We start from the raw sequence: 16,882 nt of genomic DNA on the forward strand, positions 1-16,882 counted from the left end.
CCCCCCCTCCCATCCTGTCCATGACTACACTCACTCATTTTTGCCAAATTAAGTTTTTATGTGTTAGCTTGGAGCTCATGTTCATTTAAAAGCACAGAAATCTCTAAAATTTATGCAAACTCAGGTGTGTACTACCAAGTTCTAAAAGGCTGTTGGACTTGTATGTGCTTAATGCAGTGGTTCTCAAACTGGTGGGTTGCAACCCACCAGCTCATATAATGCTTCCCTCATCCCTTTAAGGGGTGAAGGTGAGGGAGGTAGCAGCAAGATCCTCAGGATGGCATTGGTAAGGGGGGTGGTTTGCACTTTCAGAAGGCAGGGCTGCAGCAGGTGCAGGGAGCCCTGCACAGCGCTCCCCAAGGCTTGGAACTTTCACTAAAAGTGGGTGCAAAGCACTGCCCCTCACCCCACTTAGGGAAGATATCCTGGGTATCTTGTTGCTGCCCTAGCCCCTCCCCTGCACGAACTTACTGAGGGAGTAAAGCTCCCTCAAAGTTTGAGAACCTCTGGCTTAGTCTCTCTATTTAAAACCTGCTTGGCTTGCTAGTACTCATCTATTAAACACTACTTAGAGAACACAATTAACTACAAGGGAGGCAGAGAAGAGTGGAAGAGTACCCAGTTTAAACCTAACACAGATACATTACATTTCTGGTACTGGTATCCCATTCAGTCATAGTTCTGGTGGAAATACATTGGGAGAGGGAGAAATAGAACACTGCACAGAAAGGAGACTGCCAAAATTCAAGCTTCTGGCTGCCAGAACAGCACCTCCACAAATCATTGTCTCTGCCAATTTACATGGAAATCGACACATTAAGTGTGTGTCTGCATGTAACAGATCCAAACCTCAAAACAGTCATTCAACAGTACAGACACATCTCTGCAAGCAGCATAATGGATCCAAATGAAGTTGGGGAACATTCAAATGGGGTGCCAGGTGACCCTTGTTGGGCTTAAATTAGGACACCATGGAAATCAAACCACAAGCCTGACACCACTCACTAGATAAGTGGAATGGTGCATGGATATATTCCCATTTTTTAAAAACTGAGTTTTTGCCTGTAATAGATAGAATCAGAATCCCCAGAAACAAGCTGAGAACTTGTCAGTAACTAAAGTGTTGGTTTAATTATGTGCAGCTGACATGCTACGGCAGGGCTTTTCAAACTGGGGCTGTCTCCCCCCACAAGGACTTACTGCAGGGTTTGAAATCCCTTGGAGTTTGAAAACTGCTGTGCTAAGGGGGGAAAGAAACCAGTGATGGCAGTTGGCTGGAAAAAAATTTAAACATTCAAAAATCAGTTCCAGTTTAAGAAAATGGGAATACATATGTTGTGCAGATCTCCCAAAAGTAGGTGACCTGAAATAGTTGATTAGGAAAAAAAAATCAAAACATACCATGTAGTTTTAAAGTTATATTCAAACAAATTCAGTTGGAGGGGGATTTTTATTTGAATATTTAAGACATCCCTGAAATACATTGACACTAGGCAGATTTGTGTATCATCTGTTCTGCACCATCTGTTGTGCATATGTAAGTGCATATTGAGGGGCTTCCTCCACTGGCTTTGTTGTTTCTTTTCCCTGCGAGAAGTCATGGACAGGGATACTGAGATATTGCCAGAACTAGGCTGCAGATGATCCACACCACAGATGTCCTCTTCCACTGTGAGAAACACACAGCAGAACTGAAAGGAACAGAAAGCTGTAGCCGAAGTCCTAGAAATCTACCATGAATGATTGGAAGGCAGGGTAGAGCCGACCCACAGGGGAACCATAAAATGGGAGGGGGGAAGGCCTCATGCAAAGTCTATCTTCCAGCTGTGGCTGCCTGCTCTGAAGTTTACTCACCTGCTCCTGTCCCCCCTCTGGGGGGATTATCTTGCTGGTTACATCCAAGGAAAGCACCTCCTGCAAGTCTTCATACCATTCTTCCAGGTCCCAGGAGGACACTGGTGTGCCCATAGTGAAAGGCAGTGACTCTGCCATCATGATTAAGATATGGCCAGGCTCTATCTGGGTGAAAAAGATGGATATCAGAAAACTGTATCACTTACCATACTCCCTACCTCTAAAGCACTAATCCAGCATTGTACAATGAAGATGGTAAGTGAGCCCCAGCTCTTATCCAGTCCAATGGCAAAACACTATAAGTACTCTCAAATGTCTCAAACCCCCCTCCCAGTTTCTACCAAAAGACTGACGCTTGCAAATCTGTTGCTTGTTCCATGTACAATGAAACAAATGACCCTTTATTCTATTGGTAAGAAAAGTCTTCTTAAGAAAGATTGTTTTCTCCTTTCCCTCCTCCTGCCCCACCACACATGCATGAGAAGATAGGAGACAGTCCCAATGCATCCGATTGGCACGTCCCATGTCCAATTGAATGTAGCCTTCTGTGCAGCAACTACTGTGTAGCGTGCAAGAGATGTTCTATAGAGATGTGGAAATAGTGTCTCTTCCCTTCTATCTGCATCATGGTCCTGGCAAGTGGCAGCTTTCAAATGGGAATAGGCAGCGAAGGCTGAGAGTCTACTGGACAGAACCTGCTATATTGCACTGATTAATTAAGAGAGTATGACTAGACACCATTTTGTGGCTTAGCCAAAGAACACACTGGAGGAGTAGTTTAAGGAAAGCCAAGCTCACTCTGAGAACTAGCACAGCTCACAGAGAGGATGAAACTGCCTGCAGCCATATCCTCTTTGTACTAGAGTTGTGGGCACTGCAGGACACTAACATAAGGGAGTGTCAAAGCAGAACAGTACTTTATGTGTTTGGGAAACAGATGAACAGATAGTGGGGCTAGCTGCTTTCAGTTCAGATAACCCTTTGAAGCTGTGTGTAAGGAAAAAGGTCAGTGACAGTATCAGTCACATAGATTCACTGCTTGCTGCCAGACATCAATTTTAGACATTTCATATAGCCCTAGTGGTAGTATTCCAGGCTCACATATCTTAAAGCTCACCACCGCCTGCTGCCTTGACAAGTAATTCTGGAACCCTTCAAAGCATCCAGCTATCAGAACAAAAAAAAAAAGCCACTACTGACTATGGGATACAGTCTCACTGTACATGTGCCTGTGCAATTCCTTGCAAACTACAGCATACAAACCTGTTAAAGTTGCAATCCTATGCATATCTGTCTAGAAGTAAACCCCACTTGACCACAGTGGACTTCTCAGCAAACATGCACAGGATCATGCTGCATAGTTATGGCATCCTGGGTGTCCCCAAGGAGTTCCACCCTTACAAATATTTAACTAGCATCCTAAAAAGCTAAAAACACATACGAAAAACCTCCTAATTTTAGGCCAGGAGGATAATTTTTGGGACAGGAAGGAGGTTTGTACAGCCCGGAGTGCACATCTTGCTCCCAGGCCTTTTCTTGTGGCTCTCAGTATCCTGTGCAAGGAGTCAAGCTGGAACTCTCTAGGCTTTGGCAGTACCTTGCATAAGTTAGGAATAAGGTGAGTCATGGTCACAAGATAGGCTGGGAGTGCCAGGCAGGCATTCCTGAGCCTTGGGGGCAGGCTCAGACATGTCTGAAGCAGAAAGCACTCTTATTTCCTTGCACTGGGCTCTGGTTTTGGTCACAAAAACCAAAGCTCCCTAAAACCAGGGCAGAAAACTTGCTGAGCAGCAAAAGCCACACAGGAAGTTTCTCTCAGGTTATTACAGCCACTCTGGCCTAATAACACGTTTCCATATGTTCATGGAACTAAAGGCAAGCCTGCACCAACTGCTTTTTCCCCTAGGGATGTTTCAGAAGACACCAGAAGACAACAGTACGCCCGTGGTAAAACCACCAGTTAGGGGTCTTTTTGATGGCTTTGTCCAAAGGAAGCCAGTTCCTTCTTTTAAAGGAGTACTAACCTTTGCCATTCAAAGACACTGCAAGGATCATGGCCCCTTTCATGGAGTTGCATCCACCCAACAGTCAGTGTACTTGGCAAGTAAGCAACCCAGGCTCTTGTGTGAATTGGCACAGTGCTTTATTATTCCTGTTAACTGGGCAAAGAGGCCCCTTTTAAAGTGAAGGTCCTCATATATAATGGGTTGAGCAACTGCCCCATTCTTCTCCAATGGCTGTTTGCTGGGAATGACTGCAAGCTCTTTTGGGACATGGAACCATCTTTTCATTTATTTTGCCATGTAAACAAGGTGGCAAATTTTTGTTAGTGCATTTTTATTGATAACTCTTGCTGGTGAATGTACAGAATTGCAAATATATCACGAGCAGCACAGAACAGGTCCCAGAGTATCCTCTGAAGGCACACAAGGCTGCACCCTTGCTCAAGCTAGCAGATCTGGGCCTGGATGGGAAGCAGCCTCAAAACACCCCACATACACTTCTATCATAGAAGAAAGTCAGGCCTGAAAGTGGCTTATAAAGCTGTTTGCTGGTCTCTCTTGTTAGAGTTGTGAGTACTTTGGGGTAGGGAACCATTTATTGAGCTATATAAACTGCTAGAACCTTTATATTGAAAACTAATATATAAGGAATCTCACTAACAACACCACATGTAATGATTAGATAAGACTGGGGAAAATCTAAGTGAAACACAGATTGCTACAGTGCAAGCATGCCTTAATGTCTGAAACTACAGTTGGTCATAATTTCCAAAGGAGTAGTTGTGTACAGTTGGTCACCTCGTATCTCTTCTACAATGCCCTTCTGAAGGACTGAATGGAAGAGCTTTACGGTAGGGTTGAATTTTAATCTATGCTGAAAAGGGGAGCAGATGACCATAATGGCTTGGGACTTAAAACACAAGTCTTAATGAAACGAATTTACTGCATAATCCTTCCGTGCTTGGGTTAGTATCTCGATCTGATGTCAACCTAAATAGAAAACCTTGAACTTTGTTCATACTCCTCCCCTCTCCAAGTGTGAGACAGCAATTCCCTTACAGTATGTTGTAGGCAGTCATGATTGAAGCATGTCATTCATCTAAAAACCCCTCCCTCTTATCACAAAGTCCACAGTCCCAATCCACCTTCCTTTTCAAAGAGGGTAAGAATTTTTTTCTACAGTTGCTCAATAAATTACTGGCTTCCATCCCTGGCTTTGTCTGTTTCTCATACTTCCATATAACACAGCAATTTTAGCCACAACCTCAGGCAGAATTAAACCACCAATAACACAGGCCAACACACATTTTGCTTCCTTAAACGTTACACCAATTCCTAGGTATATTTGGGGTGCCAATTCCAAAAATGGCACCCATTTTGCCCCATCACATCTAGTTTTGGAGACACGGCACAGCCTCTTTAGTGAATGGTTCAAGCAGCTTCCTCATGAGGAAGCCTACACCATGGTTTGATGTGAAATTCATATAAAACCACCATAAAGTTTGGGAAAAACTTTTCTGACCCTCAATTTTGTAGGCCTGTGTAATTGATTCAACATCACAATCCACATAAAGGATTAGTAACACGGGGAAATTTGCATTCAGTTTGTGCGTACCAGACCTGTTGGAGCTCACTAGAGTGAATGGAGTACTGGCTGTATGCTACATAGGTCATGCTCTCAGTTCAAGCTCTGCGTTCAAGCACAAACTGAATGCATACCCTAAAAGATGTTTCACAATAATCTGCAAAGTGTTGGGGTTCTTCAGCAAACTAGGAAATATGGAAAAAGATTCCTGAAGACACACACATCTGGATGTCCAAACACATACGTTTTGTGTGTTTTGTGTGTGTGTGTGCATACGGTGTAGCAACACCATCTTGTTGCTGGTTTCTAATAAAAACATTTCTTCTTATAATGAAAAGGGGACTGTCAAAACTGTATCTGCAACAAACAGCCACCAATCAATGCGCAACACTCCTGTGACAGTTAAGGAACAAATGTTTTAACGTGCTGATCACCTATTTCACATTTTCCCACTCACATCAATCATATTTAGCTACATCATGGAGGATATCCTAGTATATTCCTGCTTGGTTAAAATCAGCAACTGTTTCCATTAAAACAGCTGCAGTCAGACACTGTGCCAACCACAGACACTGATGGGCCATGCAGCCTGATCCTATGGAAGCTTACTCTGGAGTAAGGCCTATGTAACTCAATGAGGTTTACTTCCAAGTGGACACAGGGCTGCATCCCTTTATGTCCTAACCCCAACAAGTCTGATAGTTAGTGCAACTATACACTTTGCTGAACTTCATTAAAGTAGCCCAAGCAGCCTTTCTACTGAGGTTCTCACCTGTTTTCAGGTGTGATGGTGTATCAGGATGCGGCTTTTCATTCGAAACTGTGGAAATAAAAGAGGGGAGAATTATTACAATGCCATCAATGTAGAAAGGTCCAGTATTGCCCATGACCTATCATGAAGGTTACCCCAGCAATGTTGGTCTGTCATTTTAAGCTACACAGCACACAGAGAAAAAAGCCAACCAAAATAGGGCTATGGAGAATTTCTCTTTTAGTTAGTCCACAGCGTCCCTCAGTTCTCAAATACCATCTTTCATTCTCCTTCCCATCCCCCCCAAATATAAAACTTGTGCTTCCCTCACATGCTTGGAAAAAGAATACCCATCCTCTTTCCACTCCATAGGCAAAATAAAGGCATTTTGTTTTCTAAATTTAGCAGGCCTGTTTCAATGAAGTAGCACTCTGAAGGCCTGTGTGGTGTTTGGATGCCCTATTACTGGTAGAATAAGGGATTTGTCAACTGCGGACAATACATGGTTTTCTTTTTATGATACGCTCAGTTCTTGGTTGCAGCTGATGCTACGAAGTGCTATCCTCGGGTGATGAGGTTAAACATGTGATGAGAAAGTTATTTCAATGTACAAGGTGGGAGAACTGAGGTGCACAAAATGGTTGCATTGTGTCTGCATCCCACTCTTTCTTGAGGAGTTTAGTTTACCTACAGTGACAACACACTCCTATGATCTACTCAGAAGTAAGCCAAGTTCAATGGGATTTACTCCCAGATAAGTGCATACAGGGTTGCAGCCCGAATCTCATTTTCTCCAACACCCCTGTGAGGTACGTTATACAAAGCATTCAAGTAACCTCATGGCTGAGCAAAGGCTTCCATCCAGGTCTCCCAGTACTGACACTCTAAGGCTGCAATCCTATCCACACTTTCCTGAAATTAAGTCCCATTGAACATAATAGGACTTACATCTGAGTAGACTCGCCTAGGATTGTGCCCTAAATCAGCAATTTTCAACCAGTGTGCCTTGGCACATTGGTGACCCATGAATGATCAGCAGGTGTGCCAGGGGAGTTTGGTGAAGGGTAATTTACTAGTATGGCTTGTGGGGGACATGAGCCCCCCACATCAGTGTGGTGTGCCCTGTCAGTGTGCCGTGAAATGAAAGGTTGAAAATCACTGCTTTAGCCACTATAGCACATTATAAGACATTGCTTGAACCAGGATTTTAATCCATTATTCTTAGTTCTGTCTTGAGCAAAGAGATTGCATTTTGATAAGAGGCAGAGAAGTTCAACAACATTAAGGAGAACTGCCAAATGCCCCGCTTTTTATCAGAGGCTCTCTCTCTCTCTCTCTCTCTCTCTCTCTCTCTCTCTCTCTCTTCATCCCTCAGATTATCACTGGATGCCCTGCAGTGCCCCCAAGTTAAAGAGCAAACCAGCAGCAACATCACAATGAACCCCACAGGAATGTGACTGGCACAGGGGACACACCATAGGTTTTCATCAGCCCCGAGTGATGCAACAAACCAGCAGAGTTAGGGATCCAGGAACTGTTATGCAGCCTGGTGGGGAAAAAAACTTCCCCAAGGAGTCATGTGAACAGGCATTCAAAGTCATCATTGTGTCCCAGCAGGAGGCTCTGTAGCCTTCACAAGGTCATGTGGCACCATCACTCACACAAATTAACAATGTGGCACCTTTCTTATCTCCTTGAAGCACCCCTGATTTTCCGTTATAGTATTTTTTAAAACCATTGAAGAGTTGCTGTGAAAGAAGTTGCATTCTTAACATCACTTGCCAGGAACCAGCTGGATAGCTGTGGGAAAGGATGTAGCCTCAAAGCTGGCAGAGCGCCTAGAGTTTTGTGCTAAAATAGTTCAGAACAAGATCAATCTGCTTTGCCCTCTCTATAATGGAAACCAAGCTAAAACAGGAAACACTGAGGGCTCTCACCCACCACAGACAGTAACAATCTCAGCACATTGCTCTGAAGCCTATTACCAGCTAATCAACAGAATATAAAGCGGCACTGTTCTATGCGGGTTACCCATTTATATTTATTTTTAAGATTCCTTCCTATAACTGCAGCCTTAATTTGTACTTGGGACTTTGATTTAACAAAAATGCCCCTTTACTTTTACAAGGGACGGTGTGCTCTACAGCCTGTCCCATTTCTTGCAGTTAGGCAGGAAGTCTGTCCATCGAACTTTGTCTCATTTACATGGGAAGAGAAAGGAGAACATAATGTGGATGGAAAAAGTGAAACACCCACCTACCCCCTAAACCCCCATATCACTCTGACCAATTATGGAGAACATACTGATGGAGGGGAATTAAAAAGTTGGGATTATCTGTCAAATTACTGGTTATGATCTTATACATTGGGATGGACAAGCTGCAGCTCATGAACTACATGCACATAATGTGCAGCTCTCCAAAATACATTGCCTGAGCTCCTTGTTTTGCATCACAATTAATATAAAAAAGTAAATAAGAAACGGTCACAGTTATTTCCTGAGTATAAACTGAGAGTCCAATGGATCAAAACATGTTTAAATGCTCATGGTGAGAAAACATATTTAAGAATTTAAATGCTTCTTGGATATTAGATAGTGCTCTGCTAACCGGGTGAGTAAGAGGCACTTTTTTTCCAAGTGGGTGCTTCTCTTTTATTTAGCAGGGGGAGAATAACTGGCCCTCCTCACTCCAGCAATGACTTTTCTAGTGGCTGTCTGCTAGTGTTCTGCATCTTTTTAATTTTCAACCTTTTTCATTTCAGGGCATACAGGCAAGGCACTAAAACAGTCAAGACACACAATCAGTTTTTTGACCATTGACAAGGCACACTGTGCTGCCAATGGGGGGCTCACATTCCCCAATGGTCCTATTGAAAAAAGACAGGGTGACCAGATATGATGGAGGACAGAGTACCTCTACCTTTAACCACTGTATAGAAGGGGGAATCTTGGCAGGTGCCTCTTTTTAAACCCTTCCATGTTGAGCTGCACCTGTCAAAATTCCCTCTCCCATACAATGGTTAAAGGTATAGGCACTCTGTCCTCCATTGTATCTGGTCACCCAGTTTTAGATGACCCTCTCCCAAATTCCTGCAGCACACCTGGGGACCACTCACAGCACACCAGTGTGCCCCGGCACAGTGGTTGAAAATGGTTGTTTTAGGTTGCGAGCCCTTTTGCGACAGGGAGCCACTAGTCATTTGGTTTTCTCTGTACACCACTTTGTGAACTTTTTGTTGAAAAGCGGTATATAAATACTGTTATTATTATGGCTGTCGAACACCTGAAGTTTCTAGTATGTGGTTCAAAAAGGTTTGGCCACCCACTAGGCTACAAGCTTTCTATGGATGTCAGCAAACACGCACAGGCTCAGGCTACAACCCCCTCCCTGTCTGGAGCCTCTCAGGCTTCGAATCCTCCTGCGCCCATCCCCCCACAACTGCTGCAGGGGACCCAGGCGACCGAGCCCCCCCTCCACCAGCGGGAGGGGACCCAGGCTGCCCCCCCGCCTCGCACCTTCCTGCGCGGCCCCTTCTCGCCCGCGATCCTCTCCCCCAGCTGCTGGCCGCGTCGCATCGTCCCCTCGCTGCTCATCCTCCTCGCTGGGCTGCTGCCGGCTTCCGAATGCCAGCGCGCGCCTTCCGCTCGCGGACCCAGGCTCAGCCGCTCAGCACGCGCCCCAGCCTGACGCAACGCTTGCGTCATCGCCGGCCAATCCGCGGCGCCGGCCCCTGCCATTGGCGGAGAGGCGAGGCCCAGCGCCGGCCAATCGCCGCGGCCGTCCTTCGTCTCGCCCCGCCCCGCCTTCCTCGAGGCGGGTGACGCAGCGCCGCTGTGGTGCTGGAACCTGCCGCGTCGTACCCGGAAGTGGCTCCTCCCGAAACTCCCCCTCCCTCCCGGGTCACGAGCCTTGAGTGGGTGAGTCATGCGGGGAGGATGATGCAACGCCCTGGCAATGCGGGCGCCCTCGAAGGCGGCGAGGCCGAGGCCGAGGCTCGAGCTGTGACCTTGGGCCTTTTGGGCGCCCCTCGCTTGCCGTCCTCCTCCCCCCGCTCTCCTGCCCCGAGCGGCCTCCAACAAGGCCTAGGCCGAGCTACGTTCAGGCCAGGGAGGCCTCGATATCGACAAGCCACGCCCCCTTGCCCATTAAAGGGCCAGGCCTCCCTGGGGATACAATGGGAGAGTCTGCGCTGCTGAGGATGACACACTCTGTGCAGTCCTGGAAGGGGAGGGCCACCCACACGAGGGCCTCCCAGTTACCTGGGAGCAAGCCCATTGACTACCATGGGTCTTACTCCCGAGTAGACATGCCTGGGATTGTGCCCTCAGGCCACAATCCTTTCCACATTTACCTGGGAGTAAGCCCCATTGAACACAGTCAGACTTACTTCTGAGTAGACAGGCATAGGACTGGGCTCTGAGGCTGCCATCCCATCCACACTTTTCTTGGAGTAAGCCTCATTGACTATAATGGGACTGACTTTTGAGTAGACATGCATAAGACTGGGCTCTGAGGCTGCAGTCCTGTCCAAACTTTCCTGGGAGTAAGCCCCACTGACTCTAATGGGACTGACTTCTGAGTAGACATGCAGAGGCTTGGGCAGTCAATCAGGGCACCATTTTAATTCATCATAATATTGTGTTTCTAATAAGTAAAATATAAGGTGGACCCGGGGAGGCAATAAGATGGAGCAGAGCACAGACCAGATCCTAAGCAAGTTTACCCAAGAAGAAGTCCCACTGTTTTCAAAAGAATTTGCTTCTGCAGTTTATTTTAGATTGCATCCTATGAATTGCCAGATTACATGCATGGTGCACAGAATGTAAAGGGTTGCCACACTGGTGCTACATGTGAAGGTCTGAAAAAAAGAGAACTAATTAAACGGACTTACTACAACCATTGCAATGCAGGAAGGAGTTCCATCAGAACTGGTCCTGGCATGACAAATTCAGACTAGTGGCAACTAACACAAGGCCCAATCCTAACCAATTTTCCAGTGCTGGTGCAGTTGTGCCTGTGGGGTGTGTGCTGCAAACTGTGGTGGAGGGGCAGTCACTGGGGTCTTCTGAAGGTATGGGAATAGGTGTTGTCTTTCAAAGGGGCTGCACTGTGTCTACACTGCAGCTGGAAAGCTGGATAAGATTGGACCCACAGGCAGCTAAGACTACAATCCTATACACTTACATGGGAATAAGTCGTAATGAGTTGAGTAGAACCCACATCTGAATAGACATGCACAGGATTGCACTGTAAGGCAACTAAAGTGACTTTAAGTTTTGTCAAAAGTAAAGTCCCATTGCTTTCATGGCATATATCTTTAAGACAGCAGTGAAAATTAACTAATGGTGCAGTCCTAACCCCTTATGTGAGTGCTTTCCAGCACTGACCTAAGGGCAATGCAGCTCTGAGGTAAGGGAACAAACATTCCCTTACTTTGAGGATGCCTCCATGAGTGCCACCCAACTGCAGGATACAGCACACATCCCATTGGCACAGCTATGCCAGTGCTGGAAAGCACTGACATAGGGGGTTAGGATTGCACCCTAAAACATTAATATCCCCAGATGCCAAGCCTTTTATATGGGAATATAAGCAAATGCAATTTTCAGCTAGCTAATTAGAACTGGAATGTTACTTGGATTTGTTGAAATGTCAACTCTCTGAGTGGCTGAGGCATTGCTTTTGAAGGACAGATTAAATTCAGAATGATTGGAAAATCCACTGGACCTGTTATACCAAAAGAAGGTAGATATTTTTGAGTTTCACATGATTCTAGTTCTTATGTGGTATATGCCTGTGGTTTTCAAATGTCTGCCTTCAGCAAACAACAGAGTTATCTATGGCCCAAATCCTAACCCACTTTCTAGCACTGGCATAGTGGTGCCAATGGGACGTGTGCTGCATTCTGCAGTTGGGGGGCACTCATGGAGGCCTCCTCAAAGTAAGGGAATGTTTGTTCCTTTATCTAGGAGCTGCATTGCTCTTATGTCCGTGCTGGAAAGTGGGTTAGGACTGTGTCCTATGTCTACTTGTCTGCCCTGAAGCACCTGTGTATCCACTATGAAACCCCTGCATATGGTGTAAGACAAGGCAGTGTTCCAGGAGGCACGCTTACTTTGTGCTAGCCAGGCCCAGTGTGTCTTAACTCTTACTGTGTGCAGACAGATTGCATGATAGAACATGCTCAACATCAGCTTTGGATTGCAAGGGACAAAGTGGTGGGTGGGCAGACAGGCCTTTTTTCAGGAAGCCATTGCAGATCATCACAGTGAGAAGCCCCAGATAAGCTCCCAAGGAACTCCAGCTTTTCCTTTAAGACAGTTTGACAACCACTGCTCTATGTAATTTGAAACTTGTGACAGATTTGGACCTGGGAATCCAGAGTTCAAATTCCATATTCAGATATGGTGACCACTGATATGCTCTTCTCTCTAAAAAACACAATTACCCAGTTATAAAGGAGACACACTTAATAACTTGCATCAAAGATGCTAGGAAAATGGTACATCTTTATACACATTCAGGTTAATTAAAACATCCCTCCTTATAGAGTACTAGTGTTTTAATGTCTGGGATGCTTTAGAACTGCTTTCCTCGTTTCTCAGTACCAACATTTTCCTCCTGCCCAGGACTCCCCTGAGAGTGGGCCCTTGGGCATGAAGCAACAAACTTCATCACTGTGTGCCTTTTCATGATTTGAGTCCACTGGTCTACTCCAAAGTGAGCCTACTGAGTCGAGTCATGCCCGTTACCATATTCCATCTGACAGCTTTTCCCAAGTGATTATTCCAAAGGTGGAGTTGTGGCTACTCAGAGACAGTCCCATTACTACTCAGAAGTAAGTCCCATTACAGTCAATGGGGCTTACTCCCCATTGACTTCACTTACTCAGATTGCAACCTTAGTAACTGTTTTGAGTCACAGCCTTCTTGGTTTGCAAGACAGATTCTTGAAGCCCTGATGCAAGATTTATTCCTGACTAGGGTCACACAGAGTTTGTGGAGAACAGGAAATTAGACCTTGATGCAGTTCATGGAACATGAGTGACTGGGCCTTCTGTCTGTTTGAAGAAGTTCCTACTATAATCAACAAATACGAAAGAATCGAAGGTGATAGTTGCTTTTGATCCACCGCAACCTACTTTTCATCCATTTTGCATGCTTGATGCTACATCTTTATGTGTGCAACTCCCCGCTCAACCCACCATCAGGTTTCACAAGCTGCAGTCACCTGCTCCTAAAGACAGCAAAGAAGGTCCCTTTGCTCCCTTATATTTCTAAAAATAACTTTCATATTTACTCAAGAGTAGACTACTGTACATAACACAACAGGCCCACTGAATTCACTGCTACAAGATGTGACGACAGCTAGTCTGGATGGCTTGAAAAATGAAAATACAGTATTCATGAGGGATAGGGACATCTACCAGCCACACTAGCCGAATGGAGCCTGTGAGTACCAGATGCTGGAGACAAACAAAGAGGAGTGGGCTGCAGCCCCCATGTGAGCCTCACAGAAGCACGTGGCTTGCTGCTGTTGGACAGAGAACAGTGGACTGGGTGGACCTTTGGCTTGACCCAGCAAGGCAGTTCCTATGCTGCTTAAGCCACTTCTGCCCAATGTTGCATATATGCAACGGGCCAAATGTGTGCACCTATGGGGCAGGCAAAAATGGATTTTAATAAGAATCACTTTGCTGGATCAGGTTGAAGCACCAAGTAACTTCAGCATTGGTTCCAGCAGTGGCCAGCAGCCAGATGCCTTTAGGAAATTCACAAACCAAGTAGAGGCGAGTGCCCTCTCCAGTTGGCCAGTTAATAATAGTGGTTCAAGGGATCACATTGCAGCCTTGCATTAAGTTTTGGCCACTTCTTCCACTGTGGAGGGAGGCAACCTTGAGCTCTCTGGCCTCAGGAAATCCTGCATAGATCACAGGTTTAGATCCCAATCCTATGCATGTCTACTTAGAAGTAAGTCCCCTTATAGTCAGTAGGGAAGTGGTTCTCACTCCTTTAGCACTTTTTAGAATGAGAATCTGTCAGGACCCACCAGGAGTGATGTCATGACCGGAAGTGACATCATCAAGCAGGAACATTTTTAACAATCCTAGGCTGCAATCCTACCCACCCTTACCCAGGAGTAAGTCCCATTGACTGTCATTGTTCAAAGCATCTTCATAGTAGTCTGTGACATTTCCCCACATGTAGTCACTTAACAGGGTAGCATCAAGTCTAATATATTAAAAATAAAACATTGAAATGAATGGGGGCCCACCTGAAATTGGCTCAAGTCCCACAGTTTGAGAAACACTGCTGAGTCGGGCTTACTCCCAAGTAAGTGTGGATAGGACTGCAGCCACAGAGCCCAAGGCTAGGCAAGACCACTCAGAAGTCAGTCCCATTAGATTCAATGGGGCTTACTCCCAGGAAAGTGTGGATACGATTGCAGCATGAGAGCCCAATCCTATGCATGTCTACTCAGAAGTCAGTCCCGTTATAGTCAATGGGGCTTACTCCCAAGTAAGTGTGGCTAGGATTGCAGCTGCCATCAGCAAACCCAAGGTGGCATTGCTAGGACTGTACAGCTCCTGGCACAGTGTTGTGACTGAGACACACACACCTGGGGGCAGTGCCAGGCAAGCGATCCTGCGCTGGGTTTTATTCTACCCTTCACAAAAGAGCCTCCCTGTTTGCAGCCACCAGCAAGTCCCTCCCCGGCTGGGGGTGGGGGGGTCGGGCGGGCAGGCAGGCAGCTCGCTTTGCAGCGTGCTGGGAGCAGAGCAGGGCAGGGCAAGTCAAGGCACACAGCAGGCCGCCTGGGCAGAGAGATTCCTGCGGCGCCGCTCCCGCCTCCGCGCCGGGACTTCGGAGCAGCCCGAAGGGCCCGGGCCGGGTTTTACCCGGAGCCCCGTGCGCAAAGCGCAGCTCCTGCGCCCTGCGCGCACAGCGGAGGAGGACGGGAGCGGAATTCCCAGGGCTGTTCCCCCCCACCCCAACCTCCACCCTCACCCCGGCCCCCAGTGCGCATGCCAGGGAGGAAGCTCCCTTGCTCTACCCCCTCCTCTTCCTGGCACCGAGTCCAGGGGGGGAGGGTGTGAGACAGGCACTGGGAGGGGGGTGGGGGTGGAGAGCACCCACGATCTCCCGCACCCTGACCCCCCTGGCCACCCAGCGCTCGCTGCAGGGGGCAGCAGCCGGAGCCCCCGGGGGAGGACACGTTGGAGCCTGCAGCTGCTGCTGGGGAGGGGGCACCATGAACCAGGGTAAGTGCCAAAGGGGGCCTGCCTGCCTGCCTGCCTGCAGGCACCCGCTGCTGGGTGGTGCGCTGGACACGGGCGGGGAAGTTTCGAGCGCCAGGAGCCGAGCCAGCCTGCCCCTGCAGCTCCTCTGACAGTTCAAACTTCTGCCGGAGTTCGGGAAGCTTTCCATCTCGGAGGGAGCGACTGCGCGGCCGCCTCCCAGCCAGCCACTTTCCTTGCGGGGGGGCGGGGGAACTTGGAATAAAATGTTGTTGAGCGTTCCATTGGACCCCCCCCCCGCCAGCCTTTGCTGAGTTCTAGAACGGTGGGTTGCCCTGTGCGCCTTCCCCCCCCCCCCCTTGATTGGAAAATCCATACCCCACAAATGCTCTGGGGAGAGTAGGGCTGGGTTTGCAAGGATCGGGGCCCAAGAGCCCAAGCAGAGAAAGACAATGCTCTGATCTCTCCCCCCTCCTCTTTTTCCAGGCACCCAAAGGGCAGATGGTGGTTTCTTTGGGATAGGAGAGTGACCTGTCATAATAGCTCCAGTTCCCCACACCTCCCTCTGAGGATCTGCTCACACACATCTACAGGAACCTTATCTCTGGTCCTTGCCTTTGATCAATTTGTGGGTGGGGAGAGGACATCATATCCCAATCAGATTTTCCTCCCCTCCCATTGTCTCTGTGCCTAGCAGAAATGGGGTCCAGAAGTATTAAGGCCACAAAAGGGGACTGCTTTAGTGTAGCTTCCTGTACAATCCAGGCTGGAACAAGAGATGGCAGGACTCTCTCATGGTCCTTAGGGTGAGTCAGAAGCAGCACAAAAGTAGAATACACCTGTTTGAGAATTCCCACCCCCCACCCCCAATAACAAAGTCCTTTGCTCCAGATCACACAACTGCCCTGGCTATTCCCCAGATTTGCTTGAATTTGCCCATATTTTTAGAAACTAGTATTTTTGTGACCTATTCATTCCTTAAGAACTGACATAAAATGTGGAAGTATTTGGGTAATCAGGATAGGTGAAATACCTGCATAAAACTTTTAGATGGCACTTGATTCAAGCTGAAACTGACTGTAGCTTACATTGGATCCAGGTGGTAGTGACAACGTGTTACACATATACAAGGTGACCCAAATGTAGGTGGACAGTAAACAATAACATTTATTCTACCTACCATCCACCTACTTTTGGATCACCCTGTATATATATATATATATAGAGAGAGAGAGAGAGAGAGAGAGAGAGAGAGAGTTTTATAGGTAAATACTTGTCACATCTATTTGATCCTGTGACATTTCTCACAGTAACCTAGAGCACAGGATTGAGGCATACAGTAGTTACTGAAAGGAGTAGAATTTGACAGCCCAATCCTATGCATGTCTACTCAGAAGTTAGTCTCATCAGAATCAGTGGGGCTTACTCCCAGGAAAGTGTGGATAGGAT

The 16,882-nt window shown here is 47.0% G+C and overlaps 2 protein-coding genes across 5 annotated transcripts in view; one reads left to right on the forward strand and one right to left on the reverse strand.

The window, feature by feature from the left end:
- The window catches only part of DDIT3 (DNA damage inducible transcript 3), an 11,627-nt gene extending 1,797 nt beyond the window's left edge, over nucleotides 1–9,830 (reverse strand). For 2 of the 3 annotated variants that reach the window (XM_066612493.1, XM_066612490.1), the window contains exons 1-3: nucleotides 9,711–9,830; nucleotides 6,215–6,262; nucleotides 1,855–2,019 (exon numbers count right to left, since the gene is read on the reverse strand). In XM_066612493.1, the coding sequence (XP_066468590.1) occupies nucleotides 1,855–1,995 (141 nt within the window). In that variant the 5' untranslated portion in view covers nucleotides 1,996–2,019; nucleotides 6,215–6,262; nucleotides 9,711–9,830. The remainder of the gene's footprint in view (nucleotides 1–1,854; nucleotides 2,020–6,214; nucleotides 6,263–9,710) is intronic. The other variant, XM_066612492.1, reaches the window with a different exon arrangement.
- Nucleotides 9,831–15,164: 5,334 nt separating this feature from the next.
- MBD6 (methyl-CpG binding domain protein 6) overlaps nucleotides 15,165–16,882 on the forward strand; it is a 34,473-nt gene continuing 32,755 nt past the window's right edge. For both annotated transcript variants that reach the window (XM_066614187.1, XM_066614188.1), the window contains exon 1: nucleotides 15,165–15,457. The gene's annotated coding sequence lies outside the window, so the exon portion shown is untranslated. The remainder of the gene's footprint in view (nucleotides 15,458–16,882) is intronic.

Source organism: Tiliqua scincoides, chromosome 2 (assembly GCF_035046505.1).
Source record: "Tiliqua scincoides isolate rTilSci1 chromosome 2, rTilSci1.hap2, whole genome shotgun sequence".
Classification (NCBI taxonomy): domain Eukaryota; kingdom Metazoa; phylum Chordata; class Lepidosauria; order Squamata; family Scincidae; genus Tiliqua; species Tiliqua scincoides.